General features: G+C 56.9%; 1 protein-coding gene across 1 annotated transcript; it reads left to right on the forward strand.

The window, feature by feature from the left end:
* The first annotated feature begins 1671 nt into the window (after positions 1-1671).
* Positions 1672-15205, forward strand: RPN1 (ribophorin I). The gene is made up of 10 exons (XM_070359074.1): positions 1672-1976; positions 4459-4523; positions 5037-5343; positions 8749-8958; positions 9806-9998; positions 10358-10457; positions 11125-11263; positions 11567-11686; positions 13437-13682; positions 14652-15205. Exons 1-10 carry the CDS (start codon positions 1710-1712, stop codon positions 14832-14834), a joined length of 1830 nt encoding a protein of 609 aa, XP_070215175.1. The 5' UTR covers positions 1672-1709; the 3' UTR covers positions 14835-15205.
* Positions 15206-21897: the final 6692 nt, after the last annotated feature.

Consider the following 21897-nt stretch of genomic DNA (forward strand, 5'->3'; position numbering starts at 1 on the left):
CTAATTTCACAAAACAGGCCCTCCTAGATAGTACAAAAGCCATCCAAGCCTTAAATGAAGAGCAAATCTAAATGAGAAAAGCAGTAATTCAAAATAGAATGGCTTTGGACATACTCACAGCTGCTCAAGGAGGGACCTGTGCTATAACCAAGGTTGAATGTTGTGTATACATTCCTGACTTACCTGGCAGTGTATCGACTGCTTTAGATGACATGAAAAACCAGGTAAAAGCACTGTCAAATGAAAACATTCCTTTCTGGACTTTGGTCCTATCTTGGATGAAGGACGATTGGTGGAAAATTATATTTACCATTGTTGTAGTTGCCTTGATGGTTCTGCTTTGTGGACCCTGCATTTTACAATGTATTAGGAACTCTGTAACCCAAAGGTTGGTGTTGTTCTCTCAAATTGGCGGTCGGAGAGCCAGGGTGCAATATATCCCTATGAGTGATGCTCATACCATGAGTTAAGAGCATCAGGAGAGGGGAATTAAGGAGGAAACAGACAGAGCTGGACTCCATCTTAGACCAGGCTGCGAACATTAGGCTACACGCATGATCACCCTCCCAGTGGACTCTGAAGTTTGTGCCCGGTGTCTATAGAAATGGCATACCAATGGGAAACCAGACCCCCGATAAAAGAGCCTCAGGACTTGGACTCTCTATCGCCTAAAGAATATGCTAATGCTCTGTGTAACAGAACAAAGTCGTAAATTCCAACCTTGTTCAGACTAGTTTCAGGGAATTTGGGGAGGTGGGTTTAAGCTGTACACTTAGGGCATATAAGGTTTTCACAAAAACTGGTCAGGGTCCTTGGCTAAGAGGAGACGCTGCCTCGGGCCCGCCGGCGTAATAACCCGCACTCCGCTATCTGCATTGTCCTTCTGAGTGAGCTTGCTTCCCGCAGCGCGTGGCTACCACTGGATGAGCTCGTGCTTCCTCGGGTTTTGAGAAGAGCTTGTGCTCCCAGGGTCCAGGGAGGTACTGAAGCAGCACACACCAAGAAGCTGGGGCCCGAGGCAGCCCTGAGGCCTCCCGGGCAGACGAGTCAGTCCGCAGTTTTCAGGTGTAATTGCTCCCTTCAGGTTCCAGATTCTGGGACAGCGAGTCTGGCCTAGACTGGGGTCTCGTTCCCTTCGAGCACCGGTAATGTTTGGCGCACTTTGACTCACAAACGGAAGTAATCAAAGTCCCTAGGACTGCGGAGTTCTATGGCCCAGGTTGCCCACCATCTTCCAGACATCTTCCCTCCTTCTTCCTCGCCAAAACTAGGTTCTCCGCTAAAGGGATGTCTTCCTGTCCTTTCTTCAGATGGGTATGCAACTCAAAGTTCAGTCAAGTCGCTTCTTGAGACAGTCAATGAAGAGAATGCAAGTGTCTTCAGGTTTACAGGGAATTTGGGGGCAGTATTTTCTAAGCTAAAAAGTAACAATGCCACCCACTCAGCGGCACCACTTCCTGGGGAGGGACGCAGAAGCCGCTCCGCCTTCCGGCGGTGGGGCCAGCAGGCGCCGCCCTCCGGGACACGAGGCCGCCGCGCGCGCAGGCAGGCGCTCGGCGGGCCGCCCGTTGCCATGGAGACCGGGTCCTCGTGCGGGCGCCGCCATCTTGGGCTCCGGCCGGGCCAATGAGCGGCTGCGCCGTGGCGGACGCGGGGCGCGCGCGGGCGTGCGTGGGGCGGGCGCCCTGCGGCTCAGCTCGGTCCTGGCCATGGAGGCACCCGCAGCCCGCCTGCTGCCGCCGCTGCTGCTGCTGCTCGCGGCCTGCGCCCCGGCGCCGGGCCGCGCCTCCTCGGACGCGCCGCCGCTGGTCAACGAGGATGTGAAGCGCACGGTGGACCTGAGCAGCCACCTGGCCAAGGTGACGGCCGAGGTGGTCCTGGCGCACGCGGGCAGCGGCTCCTCGCCCCGCGCCGCCTCCTTCCTGCTGGCGCTGGAGCCCGAGCTGGAGGCCCGGCTCGCGCACCTCGGCGTGCAGGTGAGCGGGGCGGCGGGGCGGCGGGGCGGCGGGGCGGGCCCGGGCGGCGGGGCGGCTCGGCGTCCGCCCCGGACACGTCAGCACCGGCCTGCGGCGCGGGCGGCCGGGCCCCGGCCCTGCGGGGTCACGGGGAGCCGCCTGTGGTCACAGCGGTAGGAAGCTCCGATCTCCTGCTTCCAAGGTTGTGCCTCTTTGAAACCGTTGCACACAGAACGCATTTCTTACGGCTGCGAAGAACTCTTTAAAAAAAAAACAGTTCTCTCTTCTTTAAGTTAGTTTAAAAGCTCGTGCGAGTAATACGGTACAGAAGAGGAAAGTCCCGTTCTCTGCCCCCCCGGCGTGTCCTCACTCTGACAGTAAGCAGTAAACGGCTCCCCAGGCGGCTTCTTTCTTGCAGGCACTTCAGTCGTCAGTTTACGTCTCTCGAGGAGGCAGTGCTGGCTTTGGGCGCAGGGGATACGCATGCACGGAGGTTTGCCTTTCATTGCTGTTCCCATTAGACAACGTGGATTAAGTGGTTACTCAATTATGAGTTGGGAAAATAGTCATTACAGTGTCGTACTTCTGAACTTGGAGCTGTAAAGTTGCCTTTATAGAGGTCATGCTTCCGAAATGACTCCTGTTCCCTTTCAGGCCTCCTCCATGATGTAGGACGCAGTTTTACTTCAAGCTTTGTGGAAGCATGGATTAAAACTTCACTTTTCTGTTCTGAACTGTTAAGTCCTACTCTTTTATAAAAGCTCCTCCTACCTAGCGAGGTTGCCAGAGTGTAACCAGACAACAGCAGAAGCTATCTGGCCATCGTGCCTGGAGAGCGCGCTTCCGACCTGGATTACTGTACTGGTGTCTTACTGAGAATTCACCTGCTGTTGGGTGTTGTCGTCGGCATTTTAAGGACATTCTCATTTAACTCTCACGACAGCCCTTTGATGTGTAGGTACTCTAACTGCAGGTGAGGGCTGGAGTCTGGGGGCTGAGTTGTTAAAACCCCTGCCTGCAGTCTTAGGGTAGAGTCAGGGCTTAGGCTAGTTTGTTTAAGACTTCATTTGTGTTCTTCAGCACACTGCACTGCCTCTTCTGGCCTAGGTGAGAAGAGGCAGGGTTCTGCAGGAGTATGAAACCTCGCGGTCCCATCACCAGATTTATCCAGAGTCTTTTTTTTTTAATTTGGAGTCCAAAAGAGAGGCTCTTTTGTACCTCTTTCTCAGTGGGGGACATAACCAGATGATGAACTTAACCAAGACGATGTGTATTTTCCAACAACTGACTGGGAGTCTTGGTGCGGTTGCTTGAAGTATTTTCAGGGAATTATCTTCACCCTTACATGTAGAATTTCAGAAGCTGGTGGAAGGGACTGTGGGGATCAGTGACTAGGAGCCAGTGGTTCCTTGTCTCCTTGCCACCAAAGACATTTTTCCTTTCATTTACATCCTATATTTGAAACCTTTTGTCTCTAATCTTTTGTTAGTTCAGGCAGTGAATCTGATAAATACTTAAAAATGAAGAGGAATAGTTCTTAAGACAAAATCACCATATAGCTGAACAGTGAGAGTTCCTGATAAATAGGAATATACTAGAATGTTCCCATTGTGCTAAGAGTGAAATCGGTTGTGTTTATTAGGCTGTTTGACTCTGTTGAGGATGATCGTATGATAACTTTTAGGCTTTTGAGATACTACAAACAGCTTTCTCATGATAGCTTTGCATACTCTATTGGGGATCACTGCTTCAGTCCTCAAAGGTAGTCTTAAATTTTTTTCTTTTGGTGGAGTTTGGGTTGGCAAAGAGATAGTGGTGGGTGTATAAGCTTTCTCCTTAGCACCTGCTCCACAGTCTCATTCGAGACGCCTGCTCTCCTCAGAAGGACCCTGCAGCCCGCTGGAGTTGGCATGCTCTTTGTGGTTGTACACTGGGCTGCAGGGAGGGGTGAGGGGAAAGGAGTGTGTCGTGGAGGGAGGGCTGAGGGGAAAGGAGTGTGTCGTGGAGGGAGGGCTGAGGGGAAAGGAGTGTGTCGTGCCGTTCCAGCACCACTGTTAATGCCTTTTGTGCAAGTCAAGTCAGTTTTCATTACGCATGAGGCTTTTCTACTATACCAATAAATAATGCTCAGGTTTTTCCCACGCATGTTTGAGTGTAAATGAAGAACAAAATCTCCAGAAAGAAACCTTTCCGGCCTTTATATTTGGGCGTGTGAACTGTATTTGGAAGTATATCTTTAATTTGTACGTGTGTATTTTATCATTCAGGAAAATATTATGGTTTTATGGAGCATATTATACAGCTTATTCAGTGAAAAAGTCAGTCTTTTGAAGTGTTCCTGTATTTTGGTTGAAAAATTGTTACTGAATGGTGAAGAATTCGATCTTCACAAAGTTCTGGCAGCAGGAATTCTTTAACGTGGACATTCTGAGGCAGTTAATTGCTGACTCAAAATTTAGAGGCTAAAAGACAAAAAAGAATAACTTCCTTTGTCCTGATGCAGGTGAAGGGAGAGGATGAGGAGGAGAACAATCTGGAAGTGAGAGAAACCAGCATTAAGGGTCAAAGGTAAGGTGGCAGCCAGCATGCGTCCGCCTCGCCGCCTCCGGTTGCACGTTATCCGCAGGCTGGAACCCCAGCAGCAGAGTGGCCTGGCGCACCCGGCGTGTCGGGGGCTGCCTCAGCGCGCCTGGACGCGTCTCCGTGTCGGCCGGCCTTCCGTGCGGCTCTACTGCAATGCTTTCAGCACTTACCCTGTTGTTGGACATTTGGGTTGTTCGACACTCTAAACAACCTTGAGATGAACATGTAGACATTTGTGTTTTTATTTTGTTTGAGGTTTTTGGGCCACACTGCATGGCTTGCAGGATCTTCCCTGAGCCACCGCAGTGGAAGCCCAGAACCTAAGCCCTCGGCCACCAGGGAACTCCCTGGACGTTTGTCTTAAAAGGCTTACATTAATAGGTTGAAGGTAGTCTCTTAGAGGCCAGTGGTGTCACCTTGGCACAAAATATCGCTGTGCCTTTGAGCCGCTCTTTTCTCAGTGTCTCAGTCTCTTGTTTCCCCTCGTTCTTTCTGCAGCGGGAGATTCTTCACAGTCAAGCTCCCAGTGGCTCTTGATCCTGGGGCCAAGATCTCGGTTATCGTGGAAGCCGTTTATACCCACGTGCTTCAGCCGTACCCAACCCAGATCACCCAGTCGGAGAAGCAGTTCGTGGTGTTTGAGGGGAACCATTACTTCTACTCGCCCTACCCGACCAAAACGCAGACCATGCGTGTGAAGCTCGCCTCCCGGAATGTAGAGAGCTACACCAAGCTGGGGAACCCCACGCGCTCCGAGGACCTCCTGGACTACGGACCCTTCCGTGACATCCCTGCCTACAGTCAGGTGGGCCCTCGCCACACTTGTCAGCTCTGGAGTCCTAGAGGGACTGCTCATTGAGAGGCTTGGGTGGGACTCCAGGGCCCTTTGTAAAATCAACCCCAGGATTTAAACCTGCTGAGAAGTGACTCCGTGGGGCTCACCCCCCTCCTCCTGGGAGTTCAGGTAGAGGCTGCGGCTTGAGGAAGGCTTTGTAAAGGAGGTGGGACTTGGGGCAGAGGCAGATAAAGCGTCATGGGCAGAGGTGTCACGGTGGCATCCGAGCTCTACCTTAGGCTTCAGCTGGCCTTTCTCTTTTTTCGCTCTATACTCGCAGTAGATTTTTTTTCAAGTTCTCAAAGCAAAGCATGAAAGAAAGTGAAGTTGCTCAGTTGTATCCGACTCTTTGCGACCCCATGGACTGTAGCCTACCAGGCTTCTCAGTCCATGGGATTTTCCAGGCAAGAGTACTGGAGTGGGGGGCCATTCCCTTCTCCAGGACCACCTGTTTGTTTTCTCCAGGGGATCTTCCCGACCCAGGGGTTGAACCTGGGTCTCCTGCATTGTAGGCAGACGCTTTACCCTCTGAGCCTCCAGGGAAGCCCAAAGCAAAGCCTGTGGACATTTAAAAATCTCTGGTGGTGTACTTTCAAATGGTTTCTTAAATAATTTAGCCAGTTTGTTATGGCACCAGCAGTATGTGACTGCCAGCTTCCCCACATCCTTGTCAGTACTGGCATTAAATGCGATCACATGTGATTAATAATTCAGTTGGATTTTTGAAAATCTAGTTGTAGAATGAATGAAGTGGCCATAGCTATAAGAATTAAAATACACCTTATCTTGTTCATTTCTTGGACTTCTGGGAAAGAAAGGTATCTTGGTTTTTTCCTTCCAGTTTTATCGAGGTATAATTGACATACAGCCCTGAGTAAGTTAAAGGCTTACAGTGCAAAAATTTACTTCCTCATGAAACAGTTATCGCAAGGAGCATAGCGCACATTCCTCAGCTCACGCAAAGTTAAAGAAACAGGTACTTGTTCAGACCTGGGCTCCAATTGCGGGTCTTCAGTTATAGAGTTTATGGGGTGAAGGGCTGTGAATTTTAAAAAAAAATTAAAAAACTCTTTTCTTGTGATGAGAACTCTTAAGATTTACTTTTAACCTTCATATATAATGTACAGCAATAGTAATTACATTTTTCACGTCGTACATTACATCCCTAGGACTTATTGATGTCGTAACTGGAAGTTTGTACCTTCTGACTGCCTTCATCCAATTCCCCTTCCCTCCACCCCCCCATCCCCCACGCCCCGCCTCTGGGGGCCACAAATCTGGTCTCTTTTTGTGAATTTGTCTTTTGCTTTTTGAAGTTTAATTGACCTACAACACTTCATTAGTTCCTGTTACGCAACATAGTGATTGAATATTTCTGTGCATTTCTGAATGACCACCAGGGAAAGCCCGGCTATGACGTGTCACCATACAAAGACACTCAAGCTGCCGACTGCACCCACGGATTCTGCATCTGGAGTGCTGCTCTCAGTGGCCCTCGCCTGTGCCCCTCCTCCCCCCGCGCCCCTCCTCCTCCCTGGCCCCCCCCCCTCCTCCCCCAGTGCCCCTCTCCTCCTGCCTCCCCCGGCGCCCCTCCCCCTCCCCGGCCCCTCCTTCCTCCCCTGGATCCCCCTCCTCCTCCCCCAGCTCCCCTGGCCCCCCAGCCCCCTTCCTCCTCCCTCTGCGCCTCCTCTCCTCCCCCTGTGCCCCCCTCTCCTCCCCCGCCCCCCTCCTCCTCCCCCAGCTCCCCCTTCCTCCCCTGGCCCCCCACACCCCCTCCTTCCCCTGTGCCCCCTCTCCTCCCCCGCCCCTTCCTCCCCCTGTGCCCCCTTCTCCCTGGGCCCCACCCCCTCCTCCAACTCCCCCTGCCCCCGCCTCTGGGGCCCCCCTCTCCTCCTCAATGGCGACCACCTGTTTGTTTTTCGACTGTTTCTATTTCCTTTGTCCATTTGTGTTTCAGAGTCTGCATTTAAGTGAGACCATGCAGTGTTTGTCTTGTCTGAGTGATATTTTACTTGGATACTTGGCTGTACCCTCTAGCTGTATCCACGCTGTCACAAATGGCAGGCTTTCCTTCTTTCCTGCCTGAGCAGCGTTCCACTCTGTGTGTACCTCACATCCGTTCGTCTGGTGATGAACACTGAGGTTGCTTCTGTATCTTGGTTATTGTAAATGATGCTGCTGTGAACTTTGGGGTGCAGGAATCTCTTCTAATTAGTGTTCTCATTTTCTTGGATAAAGGCCGAGAAATAGAATTGCTGGGTCATGTGGTAGTGTGCGTTCCATTTTTTAAGGAATCTCCTGTACTATAGGGCGTCCCCGCTGGTTTCCGTAGTGGCTGCCCAGTTCATATTCCGACCGGCAGTGCACAGGGCTCCTTCTCCACATCCCCGCCAGCACTTGCTGTTTGTTATCTTTCTGGTAACAGCTGTTCTGACAAGTGATCTCTCCTTGTGGTTTTGGTTTGCATTTCCCTGATGATCAGTGACGTTGAGTGTTTTTCACTTGCCTTTGGCCGTCTGAATGTCTTCCTTGGAAAAATGTCTGTTCAGCTCCTCTCCCCATTTAAATCGGGTCATCTGGTTTTGATGCTGAGTTGTACACGTTCTTTCTGTGTCTTGGATGCTGACGCCTGACTGGCCATGCCGTTCGCAGATGTCTTCGCCCGTTCGTAGGTGACCTTCCTTCTGTTGACAGTTCACTTGGCTCTGCAGGTTTGCAGGTTTATAGTTTATGTTTTCTGGTCCTTTCCTCATTTTACCTTTAAGATTTTTTTATTCAATTTATTTAAATTAAAAAGAAACAAAATAGTTCACCCATTTCTGCAACCCATGTCTCTGGCAACCACCAATCTGTTCTTTGTATCTGTGACCAGAAAGATTTCCTAATACTGACTTCAGGGCTTCTGGGTGTTTTTATTTGTAAAATGGGGATAAGTAGTACTTACTTCATTATGCTGTTCTGAAGACTAAATGAAACGGTTTGTTTATTTAGAGCTCATAAAGGAGTGACTGTCATGTACATACAGGTTAGCCACATAACAATATATTATCCTAAAACATCTCTTCTGTGAATTTTTCCAGATAACTTTTCTCCAGGAGAGAAAAATCCAGTAATGCTCTGCGTCTTGCTCAGTTTTAGGCTATTTGTTAACTCACCGGCGACAGATGATGTCTTCATTAGCTCTTACATATATTGATATTTCCCCGTTACTGTTTTTTCTTTATTTACGACTTAAGATTTTTAAAGAAGTTTTGTGGAGTTTTGTTTTTAACCATCCTGGGGCTGAGGTGTAGACTGTCTGCAGTCAGTTTGCCATGAGCTAGTGTTGATTCCTGTTCCCTCAGATCCTTGACCTCCTTGTTCCTTCCTCTGCAGGACACGTTCAAAGTGCATTCTGAGAACAACAGCCCTTTCCTGACCATCACCAGCATGACCCGTGTCATCGAGGTCTCCCACTGGGGTAACATTGCCGTGGAGGAGAACGTGGACCTGAAGCACACGGGCGCCGCGCTCAAGGGGCCTTTCTCGCGCTACGATTACCAGAGGCAGCCGGACAGTGGGGTCTCCTCCGTCCGCTCGTTTAAGGTGTGGGCTGATGGGCCTGGACACTGGGAGACACTGTGACTGTCTAGTCAGAGGGAGAACGATGGCCCAGCCTCAGGCCCTGGTCGGGGAACTAGCAGCACAGCCCGCCCCCCCCCACCAAAAAAAGCCCCATTCATGTAAGTCAGCCATTTTCTTTTACAGAAAATGGGAATAATGGAAAAAGGAACAAAACCAGACCCTAGCATTGCTAACACTTATGCGTATTTCTTTTTTCTTATAATATCGTTTTTAAAAAACATTTGATCGTATTGCATATACAGTTTTATATCTTCTTTTGTCTTATAAATGAAATCTTATAAGCATGTTCATGTACCTGCGTAATACAGAAGGGCTCATTGAACAGACAAAGGCATTGTATTTCCCCTCGATTATCAAAAGGTGCTTACAGGTTTGGAAGTAAATAATTTAAAAGTAAGTGAAAATTTTTTTAAATTGTAAAAAATACTAGGTGGAGAAACCCCTTTTGTAAATAAACCATAAAGCGTGTAGTGATTTGATGTGCTTTCTTCCATCTTCAGTGTCCCTTCCTGCAAAACAACTTACAGGTTATTTTTAGCTTTGTACTTAGCCCTTAGCATCTGCAAAGGTATTTATGGGAATCTGGCTATTTGCCACCCTTGACTGAGAAGCAGATGAGGTATCTAGAACGCTGAAGCCGGATGAGGGAAGTTAGGCTTTCCTGAGGTGGTTCACATGGAGATGGTCTCTTTATGGCGTGCTGTGCTGAGGAGCTTGGGGCGGGACATCTGTCCTGGGTCCTTCTGTGGGTGGTCCTTCTCTGGGTCCGTTTCTGGGGTCTCCAAAAAAGTGTGCTTGCTCTCTGCAGACCATCCTCCCCGCTGCGGCCCAGGACGTGTACTACCGCGACGAGATTGGCAACGTGTCCACCAGCCACCTGCTCATCCTGGACGACTCCGTAGAGATGGAGATCCGGCCTCGCTTCCCGCTCTTCGGTGGCTGGAAGACCCATTACATCGTTGGCTACAACCTCCCAAGCTACGAGTACCTCTATAACCTGGGTCAGTCTTCAGTAATTAGAGGGTGGAAAAGGCAAAGCCTGTCTTTTTCTTTCCTGTGGGGTTTCTCGTTGTTGTGTGTGATGATCTGATGGGGAGAGCGTGTTCTCCTCGTTCTCAGGAAGGCTGGCCTCAGGAACCCCTTCTCACGGGTGGCTTCCGTGTCTTCAGCATGCTGACAGCTGTCTCTGGAGCCCCATCAGACGCAGGGCGCTCCTTGAGCGAGAGCTGGCTGACGCGGCCTTTCATTAGTGGCGGGCACTTGGCAGTGGCCGTTGCTCCTTGTGGCGCGCAGGGCCTGGGTTCTAGCACTTGGAAAGGAGCACACGAGCCACTCACCGCTGTGTCTGCTCGACCCTTAGGAGACCAGTACGCGTTGAAGATGAGGCTGGTGGACCACGTGTTTGATGAGCAGGTCATAGACTCTCTGACCGTGAAGATCATCCTGCCGGAAGGGGCCAAGTGAGTGTGCCCTCCCTTCCTGCCCCTCCTGGTCCCACCCTCTTGTGTCTTGGGGACTCTGGGTTCCAGGGTGCAGAGGAGGGGCTCCTGGCGGTTTAACCTGGAACATCCACAGCAGGCCTGGGTGATGGCCCCAGGCCGACGGGTGCCCACCAGCAGGAAAGAACTCAGAGTTGAGGCAGGCGGGTGGCCTGTGCTGTGCTCCTCACAGAGGGAAGGACAGTGGAGACAGTCTGTCCTATCTGGGCTGGTCAGACCAGGTTCAGAAGGCCAAGGTCTCAGATGGTGTATCAGGTTCCATGGTTATAGACAGAGGAGCTGTCTTTGGCCGATTTAAGCAGAAAGCAAGGAATCTGGAAGGGAGAGGGATCTCATCAAAAGACAGCCTCTGCTGAACCAGGATGGGGCACACAGAGCCCAGCATCTCCATGAGTCCAGCCGGTAGAAACCAGTGGACCCTCACAGGGCCGCCTGCCCTTGGCACGGGGGACGAGACGTGCTCAGGCAGGCTTTTCTGGCAGTGGGCCCCCGGTTTCGGGGCCAGGTGGAACCCCTGCTGGGCGGGGAGCGGAGTGGAATAGGACCGGGGCCCTGGGGGGTCCCTGGGCCTTGGGATCCTCGCTGTAGGAGTGTGGTTTGTCAGGCCGTCACACCCGGTCTCCTCCAGGAACATCCAGGTGGACAGTCCCTATGAGATCAGCCGCGGCCCTGACGAGTTGCACTACACCTACCTGGACACGTTCGGCCGGCCCGTCATCGTGGCCCACAAGGAGAACCTAGTGGAGCAGCACATCCAGGACATCGTGGTAGGCGCGCACGCTGCCCCCGAGAGTGGCCGCGGCACGCGCGCACGCCGGGCCCCCGAAAGCGGCCGCGGGCAGGGCAGGGCGCGCATGCTGGCCCCCCTGCAACCCCACTGAGGGTGGCCGCGGGCGGGGCGCGCACGCCGACCCCTGGGAGCGGCTACGGGCAGGGCACACACAGCGGCCCCCGGGAGCAGTCGCGGGCACGCGCACGCCGGCCCCCGAGAGCAGCCGCGGCCTGGGGAGGCCCCTGCCCCGGGCTCTGCATCCGGGCGCACCCCCGTCAGCAACGCTCCCCCTTCTCAGGTGCACTACACCTTCAACAAGGTGCTCATGCTGCAGGAGCCGCTGCTGGTGGTGGCCACCTTCTACATCCTCTTCTTCACCGTCATCGTCTACGTCAGGCTAGACTTCTCCATAACGAAGGTACCCGGCCGCCTGCGTGGCGTGCTTGCCCTGCGTCCGTCTGGACAACACACTGTAGCCTGGACAACCACCACCCCCCCCCCACCCCCGCCTGTGGCCCCGGCGATCCTTAACCTTGGAGCCCCTCCTCCTGTTGCTGTCATCATGGGCTGTGATGTTGTGAGGTCAGGCTGCCGCCAGGCGGCGAATGCCGTGGAGTGGGCAGCGGGCAGAGCGCCTCTGGAGCAAGGCGCCCCACCGGGCAGGAAGTGGGAGGTGTCTGGCTAGACGGAGCAGCATGCAGACAGCAGGGCGGCCTTCAGTGGGGCCGTGGGTTTGAACAAGGACCTTGGTCCGGCTGGTTCTGTGGTCCCCCAGGCTGCCCGGGGTGGGGGTGCGCCAGGCAGTGGCCAGTTAGCCCTGTCACGTGGGAGGGCTGAGTCCAGGTTTTATGATGACATATGCCCATTTCCTAAGGTATAAAGACTGCTCATTCTTTCATTAATTTAAAGTGCTGAGTTTTAAAATAATTCTACATGTAGACATTTTGCAGAACCAGTAAAGACAAGTCGTGTGCCCCCATCACCCCGACGGAGCAGTTAACACTTGGGCCAATGTCTGTGTGTAATTTTCTCCCTGGGCCATCTGAGGGGGAGGCGCCGACCGTCCGTGCACGCTCAGGTGTGCGTGCAGCCTGCGGGCGCCGCCTCCAGTGGCTGGAGCACACGGATCAGCCCCGGGAGCATGGAGTCGTGTGAGGACGACCAGCGCGAGCCCTGCGCCTCCTGCCCCAGGGCGGCCTCTGGAGCGCGTGGTTTTCATGCTTGAGGCTCTGTTGATGCTGCGCTGCATTTAGTTGTCATATTTCCTTAGTCTCCTTTAATCTGGAACGTTTGTAATTTAGGTTTCTTATGGCTCTCCCTGAGAATTCCTGTTACGCGTTTTTGGTGAGAGCGTGATAAACTGGAGCCGTGTCTGTGGTGCGTGATGTGGGAGGCGCCTGGTGTCAGCTGGCCCAGGGCTGGTGGTGGTGACTCCTTGGATGACTTGGTGCCTGTCTGGTTTCTTCACCAAAAAGTTACTGCTTTTCTTTTTGCAATTAATACAGTCTGTTTGAGGCTATATAAATACTGTATACGTTCACCCATTAGGTATCAGTGTTCATTATCGGTTCTTGTCTGAACCTGTTAGCGGTTGTGGTGGCTGGAAAACTGTGGGGCCTTTTACCTTAGCAGTTGGCTGTCCACTGTAAGGAAAAGCATCCCTCATTGGTTGGTTGTTTGGATTCAGTGTTCTCTGTTGGATCACTGTCCACTGCTCTCTGCAGTAGGCCCGTGCTGAGAGGTTCTGGGGAGTGTGCGGGGCCATGTCTAAAGGGCTGTGGTGGCCATGGAGCTCGGGCTTCATCCTTAGGCCCTGAAGACACGTGGAGGTGCTGAGCAGGAGGGAGCCACAGTAAAGGCCCTGGGAGCCCCCCTGCCGCGGGCTCTCCTCCCTCAGCACCTCCCTGCCCTTGCGTGGCCCCCGGCGATAGCGTACCTTTCACCCCGTCTGTCTCTGCTGCCAGACCTGGATGTGACCCTGTGCCTCGTCTTCCCGGCCCATGCTGCCCACTGCTGAGCTGTCCAGCGCCAGGGTCGGCGAGTGTGCTTCTCTGGCTTCCCAGGAAGATGCTTTTCTGGCTTCACAGCTGGGGGCGGGTGCTCCTTGGGAGGTGACGGTCAGACCGGGCTCAGGCCCAGATGTCGTCACACACGATGTCTCTCCCCAGGACCCGGCTGCGGAAGCCAGGATGAAGGTGGCCTGCATCACAGAGCAGGTCTTGACCCTGGTCAACAAGAGGCTAGGTCTCTACCGTCACTTTGACGAGACGGTCAACAGGTACAAACAGTCGCGAGATGTGTCCACTCTCAACAGCGGCAAGAAGAGCCTGGAGACGGAGCACAAGGCCCTGACCAGCGGGCTGGCGCTGCTGCAGTCCCGGCTGAAGACCGAGGGCTCCGACCTGTGCGACAAAGTGAGTGCCTGCTGCCGCCGCGCACCCAGCTCACGTCTGCCTCGGCCCATGCAACCGATGGTGTGGGACACCCCGACTCGCCGCCAGCTTGTGGGGCGAGCACTTCCGTCGTGTTTCCGTGTTGCGTGTGCCCCCCTGGGGGTGTGAGATCTGGGGTCTCGGGGCCTGCACAGCACTGTCCACGTGGCCGCTGTGGAGCGCTGCCCCTCCAGCTGCTTGGGCTGTGGGGAGGAGCACTTTGAATGATGGCTTGGAGTCCAGGCTCTGATTCATACTTTGTGAACCAGGAAAGTTACCTAACTTGGGTGCCTCAGTTTCCGCATCTCTAAATTGGGGGCTGAGGGGAGCCCTCGGGTCCTGGCTGAGCTCGCAGCCGTCGTGGCTTCAGGCCTGTCAGTGTGTGTGAAGTGTGGGAAGCCCAGGGGTGAGGCTGAGAGCCGACCACTGCCCCTCCTGTCGCCCTGCGCTGCTCTCGCACGCGCACCTGCCCTTTCTGACCCATCAGTCATATACATCCTCAGGTGGGTGCTGTCTGTCGGCTTCCACGGGCGGGGTGCCTGTCTGTCGCGTCTGCTGTTTTCCAGAGCGTAGACGCGTGCCTGGCACCGTGGCTCATAGATACTCGCTAAGTGTTGGACGAATGTGGCTGTTAAAGGCCTCAGCTTGATGCCCAGTCAGTGGTAACGCACATTGCCTGCCCTGCTGTCCGTCCTTTGCCTGACAGTCCCTGGCCCAGTCTGGCAGTGGGAGGGAAGAGAACGGATGTTCCCCGAGTGCCTGCGTGTGCCCAGCACCGTGCAGGGGGCTCACGTGTTGTCACACTTGATGCTCACACTCTCCACGGCCCCAGGGCCAGAGACTGAAGGAACAGGGCTTGTAGGGGTGAAGGTGGCCTCTCCCCCCAGCGTCCCTGCCTTGGGAGGTGGTGCAGGGACACACTTGACCCTGCCCTGCTCTTGCCTTGGCCAGGTGAGCGAAATGCAGAGACTGGACGCGCAGGTCAAGGAGCTGGTCCTGAAGGCGGCGGTGGAGGCCGAGCGGCTGGTGGCCGGCAAGCTCAAGAAAGACACATACATCGAGAACGAGAAACTCATCTCGGGAAAGCGGCAGGAGCTGGTTGGCAAGATCGACCACATCCTGGATGCCCTGTAGCCCTGCAGACGCAGGCTTGGGCGTGAACGGCAAGGCCAGCACAGACCGGCTTCTGGAGTTTGCAGAATGCTTTCAAGGAAGACAGAAGTCAGGCCCTGCCTCAGGCAACGCAAGAAGCTTCATTTTTGTCCCTAAAATATCCCTTTAAAACAACAGCAAAACTTAAACGTCATGAACAACAAAATATCTTTGTGTTCTGAACAAAGAAGTTTTTGAGTTTTGTTTATTCTGAATCCTAGGATATTTTTGGCACCTGTAAGCCCCTTGTTTATGGCCTTCTAATTCCTGATGTGTGGGTATTTTACAAGCGTGTGTGTTTTTTAAAAAGTGTGTGTGACCAAGTGACAATAAAGTTGGGACTGTGAACTTGGGTTTCGTTGTGCTGAAAACCTCTCATAACTTATTTCTTAACTTTGGAGATAGTACTTTCATCAAGTGCTTTTTATCCACTAAACAATGGATTTGCAAAAAAAAAAGGGATTTGCTCCTGGGAGCAAGTTTGTGTGGCCAGTATAGGTTAATTTTACATCTGGGAACCCCGATGCCACAAAGGTAAAGTGGCCTGGGTGAGGCCCCGAGCCGTGTGGAGGGGTGTGGAGCACCCGGGGCACGAGTTCTTCCCGGCGCTAAGGCGACAGTGGAGCAGAGTCCGCGTGGAGAGCAGTGACGTGACGGCCAGACTCAGTCACAAATCGGCAAGCCCTCCGAGGGTACACACGGGAGGGCCCGGGCGGGATGGCCGTGCCAAGGCCCGGGGCCTCTTCAGGCTGCGGGCTGCACCCTGAAGTCAGGCGAAGGGCAAGCAGAGAGGGGGACACGCTCAGCTTTGACTCCAGCTGCGCGCCCGATGTCTCCCAGGCACAAGACGCGGGACCGGCCTCCGCGGGAGCCCCTCGCCCGCCCAGTGAGGTCCTGCCCTTCCTCCCGGGGCGTCTTCCCCGAGCCATTTTCCCGCACCGTCCGCCGGGAGCGGGGCAACGGAGCCGGCCGCCGCCGAACGGGCTGCAGCGACCCCGGCCCGCCTCGGACGGAGGGTCCCCCCGGCCGGCCGTCGGGCGGCTTCTCTTCCAGCCTCCCGCCCCCTGAGCTCGGGTAAATCTCTCACTGCGGAGCAGGAAGAAGAAGAACCGCGGGGCCAGGGCCGAGGGCTCGTGCCGGAGGGCGCCCTCTGCCGGGCCGGCGGGCCGCGCCGAGGCCGCCGAGCCCACCGTCCGGAGCCGAGTGCGCAGGCGCAGAGGGCCTGCCGGGGAGCGCGGCCAGGGGAGCCGCGCATGCGCAAGGCCCCACCCGGCCTGGAGGCGAGGGCGCCACCTAGGGGCGCGCGCCGGGAGCGGCCGCCTGGCCTGGACCAGAGGTGTGCCGGAGCGGCGGGCGGCCGGGCTCGTCCATCACCCCAGCGCGGCCCGGCTGAGGCCTGGGCCCGGCCGCCCCACCTCCGCGCTTCCTCAGTTCCGGGCCGCGGGCTGCCCTGCGCCTCCCTGGTCCTGGCTTCCCCCGTGGCCAGTGTGGCCTGGCGCCCCCTGCTAGTCCAGGGGCGAGGGTGGACTGGGCCGGCCCAGCGTGCCCGGAGAGGTGCTTTAGACGCGGACACGTCCACTGGTCGCGGACAAGCCTCCTCCCTGGGTCTCTGGTGGGGGGTGGGTGCCCCTGGGCCACGGGCGGTCCAGGCCCCCAGGCCAGCCTGCCGTCCGGCCCATCATCCGGCGCCGCTGTCCAGCCCCGTGATCCAGCCCGACTCCTCCGTGGCCGGGCCTCGAGCTGGCCCACGGCCGCGGGGGGCCAGCGGAGGAAAAGGGGGCCGAAGAGGCGGGCCGGGTGTCAGCCTCCCCCTCCATTTGTCTTGGAGGCTGACACGGAGAAACCCCAGAGGGCCGAGTGCGCCCTCACAGTTTCACCACAAGTATCCTGGCCGGGCGTCTGGCGCCGCGCTGATAGTGCAGCCCGCCGCAGGCCCGCCGGAAGCGCTGCCAGCGGTTGGGGCCGCGGCCCAGGCAGGAAAGGCCCCCGCGGCCGCCTGTGCCGGCTGTTGCCCGGACGGCGGGGCCTGAACCTGGGCACCCACAGGTCACCTGCCGGGGTGGCCAGGGAGGCGACTCAGAGGGAAGACGGAGCCTGCAGACCGGGCCAGGCCTGAGCCGGCGCTAAGGGCGGCTTTCCCTCCCGTGGTGGAGCCCCCGTGGTGCCCCCGACCCGGCCCTTCACGTTCGCAGCCTCCCTGCGGTCACTGGTCCCATGATCGCTGCGACAAGCCAGAACCAAGTGCAGGGAAACGTGTGAACAGAGAGCCTGGGTGGGCTGCAGGGAGAGCCGGCGGATGGGGCGTGGTTAGGGAAGCGGTCTGCCCGTCCGGAAGATCTGCAGATGCCCGACTCCAGCCCCGTTGTGGCCTTCTATTCAGGAGGCGGAATCCAGGAAGATCCATCTTAAGATGAGAAAGACAGGAGCCCCTTTCAGTGCTGGAGGGGAAGAAGGAGGTCCCTGGGAGGGAAAAGTTGCCGATCAGGAGAGAAGGGGCCAGTGGAGGGAAGGGTCTCGAACCACAGGGCCTTGAGGGCCGAAGCGGGTTTCACGGGAGATCTCTGAGCGCTGGGCTGTGCCTCCCCGCAGCTCCGTGCAGGAAGCCAGTGTAGACCCTGTGGGGTCATTTCACAGTTGTCTTCACTGTGAGTCAAGGAGAGTTTTAGGCACTGGGGACACAGGAAATAGACAAGACCCTTTGTGACTTTCAGAAGGATGAGAAACTGGAAAATAAATCCTTGTAGGTAGTGCTGAGTGCTCTGAAGGAAATGAAATAGGTGATGTGATCAACAGAGCTGGCTGCAGGCTTGGGAGGCTCCCAGGGCTGGCTGGAGGGCTGAGCCAGCCCTGCGGGTCCTGCTACCTCCGCCCTAGTGTCTCTCCGCGCCCCCACGCCCCGCCCCCCACCAGAACCTCATGCCCCCAAGTCTTCCCTCTGGGTGGCTCCCCGTCCTTGGGTAAGTCCCTTCCCTCTGGGCTTGAAGTCTTCCTGCACAAGCCAACATCTGAGGGCCCTTCCAGCCCTGACACTGGGGTGGATGTTGGACCAGCCTCTCCCGGGGAGGGGGAGGCACAGGCCTTTGTTTCCCGGACCGTGGGCAGCAGCTGGGTGGTTGGAGGAGGGACCATCAGCCTGCTGGGGTTCTGTCTGGGTTCTGCAAGTCACCCGGGACCTTCCCACCCGTTTCCTGACCCAGACAACAGACCCCATCTTACCCGTGTTACAAGCAGGAGTCTGGACAGGCGGCTGTGACTCACTCGTGTGTGTCTCTGGGGAGGGCGTCGGGGCCCTTTCCAGGCTTGTGGGTCACAGGTCCCAGCAGAGCTCGACTCAAGGCCCATCCCAGGGCGCGTCCACTTGGCTCAGAGCTCACTGTTTCTTGTTAGTGTCTCTTGGGTCAAGTTTGGGGTCGACTCTCGATGCCACATGTACGGTGTACACCAGGATGTCCTGACCCAGAGAACCTCGCCATGTGTCCCCTGCCTCTGGACGCCCCCGCCCACAGCACTGGCCCTCACAGGCCTGTCGGTCCTCACAGGCGGGCTCACAGGCTCCACCAGGATGGCCACGGTGTGCCCCCTCCTCAGGGCGCCCCCCCGGCTTGATGCAGTGTGTACCTGTTGAGTCCCTACAGCAGACCTGGGGAGGGGGTGTCACTCGTTTCCATGAGAACAGGATCCCAGGAAGGAGAAGCGGCCCTCCTGGGGCCACGTGTCCATCAGGCAGGTCCGGGGCCAGGCTGGTGGCAGGGGCTTGCGGAGCAGCCACTATTAGCTGCTGCCCACCCAACGCTGGGAGCCACCCCTGACCTGACCTGGCCCGAGACGGGCCCCCTGCAAAGTTCTGGGCTGCTCTCGAGTATCGTCCCCAGAGAGCAGCCGTGCCCACTGTTGGAAAGGAGAGTCTGGCGGTGACTTGAGGGAAACCCTGATTTGGGTGGGGGGCTCTGGGGGCAGACCCGGGCGCATATGAGCCTAACAGCAGCACAGCATCTCTTTCCAGGTGTTCATCAGTGAGGCGAGTGATACGGGCCCTCCACTGGGTGGGCATACAGACTAGGGAGGGGACCAGCGGCCGCAAGCTCCAGGCGGGCTGCTGGGCTGCTTTGCTGGCTCTGCCACCGCTCAGCTGCCCTGTACCTTCACGTCCCCACCTGGGAAACAGGGTAACGCTCACTGCTGAGAGTCGCTGTGAGTCACTGCTAAGGCTCGGCAGAGCTGGCGGGGCGGGCATGGCCCGCAGTGCGCTCTGGGTGGGGTCTGTTGTCACGGGAACATTTGCACGGTGGCGGGGGAGGGGCATGTGTTGGCCACCCTGCGACTCGGCCGCCGTTTCCCAGGGAGCTGACCCCCTTTTCTCAGGTCCCAGACTCCCCTGGGCGCCCGGCCCCGGAGCCTCAGATCCCACACATGCGATGGGGTGCCCAGGGTTGCTGTGGGGGCCGACACCCCGAGGAGGGGTCCTTGTCCACGACCAGAGCCCGACCCCGCTCCTCTGAGCCCCCTTCTCCCCTGGGCCTTGACCTTCGGGCTTGGGTGTGTTCCTCTCTGCACTGTCCGGGTTTATCAAGAATCCTGCCAGGTCTGTTCAGCAGGAACCCCCCCACCCTGTGTATCTGATGGGCTCCTCACCGCTCGCCACCCTGCCCTCAGCGAGGCTCTGGGGAGGTTGGTTTGGCCAGAACCCCGCCCGCTGGTGTTTCCTCTTAGTCATTGCCACCCACTGCCCGCACCTGCTCCTTGCCTGTAAATTCCCTTCTCCTGGCTGTGCTGAATGCCCCATCTCTTCCCCTATTGCAAGACGCCCCGATGTTGGGGCCTCTGGAATAATTTCTTTAATAGGGGTCCTGGGAGACCATACTTGTAGAGCACACAGCAGGTGCTCAGTAAATGCCGGAATCCCACTAAACACCCCCGCCCCCAGGCCAGCCGCTGGACTCCGTCGGCTTCTTGTCGTTCTCCCGTGGACGGGTTCTGGGGCCCTGTGTGAAGCGACTGTTCTGCCGTTGGGGCCTGATTTCCCCAGCAAAGTCACGCGGCTGGGCCCTGACCCCTGAGTGGTGAGCGAGGCTCAGGTTTGCCCCAGAGACCCTCCGAGGCTGGTGGGGACTGCGACCCACCCCCCATCACCGCCAGAGGGAGCCCCTGCCCGGGAAATGCGCACACTGTCTCCTGGGCGCAGAGACCGCGCTGTGCCTTTGGGGCTGTGCCCTGCCCCGCCCGCAGGAGCTCTGTTTTGGGGGGACGGGGTTCTACTTATAAGGGCGAAGCAGCGTGGTGCCCGCCCAGCAGGTGAGGTGCTGCCCGCCCGGCCCCCTCCCACACTTCGCGGGCCCCCTGTCACCTCGGGGCGTCCAGGAACCGTTGTCCAGGGGTCTCTGCAGACCGAGCGAGCTGGCGGTGGAGGAGCTCTTAGATAGCAGCCAGTCCACGCTGGCAGTTACTGCCAGGTGCCTGCTGCCCTGCTCCAGGCAGGGCCCGCGTGGGGACCTGGAGCCTCACACCCCAGGGTCCTGTCTGCCGCCCGGCGGGAAACTGGAGGTTAGGGAGGGTCGGCTCAGGGTCCCACATGATGAGTGCGGTTTCCAGCGGGATCCGGGCCCCGTGACTGGCTCCCAGCAGGGGCTGGTCACGCCACATTGCTCAGGCCTCTGCAACAACCAGCACCTTTGGCCCAGGCTCCCTTGGGAGCCCGCGGGCATCCTGTGGGCAGAGTGCCTGAGGCGGCCCCCTGGACTCCGGGTGGCAGCTCCGGGCCAGGTCCTGAGGGGACCTGGGGACGTCCCTGGAGCTGTGGTACCCACTCTGGAGGTTCCCTGCGGTACCCTGGAGGTTGTGGCTCGGTGATGGGACAGCTGGTCTGGGAGATAACCTCCCTGGGCCCCAGCTGGCATCCCTAACTTGTGACAGGCTCATTCCTCGGTCCGGTCCTTACTGGTCTCAGGCCCACCCCCTTGACGCCTCTCTCACTGAAACCTTTCTCTCCTCCAAGGTTCAGCTGAGGTCCAGCCCTCCATAAACTCCATGAAACTCCATCCAGTGACCGCGACAGCCACTGATTTCCTTGGTCTGCCACGATGCGTCCCCCCTAGTCTGCCTGGAGAAACTCCTATTCATTCTCTAAAGCCCAGCCCCCAGCCTGCCCCGGGAAGGCTGGCCCCTCTTTCCTAAATGGAGACAGGTGTGCCTCGCCGGGCTTCCTGTAGGTTTGAACTATGATGTTGTGTCATGGTCAACTGCATCGGTTTACATTCAATCGTTAAAAAACGCTTCCTGTGTCTTAGAAATTGTGAAAGTAATAATACCTGCTCGTGGTAAACACTCAAGCGCCTGAGAGGGCTGGGAAGGAAAGGCGGACGCTCCCACCTTGCCAGCAGCCCCCAGTTGCCAGCGCCCCTCCCAGAGGAAGACTCTTGCCGCACTTCCTTGCGCTTCCCGCAGGAACTCTCCAGGCCCGCGTGACAGGGCCCGCAGTTTCTCGGCTCTGCAGCCATCTGCCTCTGCCCCTCTTCCACACCCACCTCCCAGGGCCTGGGGTGGGCTCCACCTTCCGCAGGTGCCCAGGGCTGCTCTGAAGACGCCACCCCAGCTGGTTGTGCGTCCTCCCAGCGCTGATCGGCCACATGTAGCCTGGGCTCTGGTGGATCACCTCGTCTTTTCTTGCAGAATGTTATTATCATTATGGAAAGCTGAATTCGTTTTCCACCTTCAAAAGTCAGGAGATGGTCCCCAAGAGATTGAGGCCGGGGGCTGGGGCTCAGAGCTTCCAGAACAAAGCTGGGAATGCAGCTCAAGAGTGGACTCAGATTTAAAGATGGAAACCCTGTTACCCCAGCAGCAAACCAAGCCTACCAGTGGGCCTTCGGCCAAGGACCCCGCAGGGCCGGGAGGAGCCCCAGTCACCTGAGGCCTGGTGCTGCCTGGAGGCTCAGGCGCCCAACCGACCGGCCGCAGGCAGCTTCCAGGCCGAGGGGGTCTCTGGAGCCAGCCCCCCACCACGCTTTGCACGTGGGGGGCCCGGGGCCCAGTGCTGCGGGTCGGGGAG

Source organism: Bos mutus, chromosome 22, assembly GCF_027580195.1.
Source record: "Bos mutus isolate GX-2022 chromosome 22, NWIPB_WYAK_1.1, whole genome shotgun sequence".
NCBI classification, from domain to species: domain Eukaryota; kingdom Metazoa; phylum Chordata; class Mammalia; order Artiodactyla; family Bovidae; genus Bos; species Bos mutus.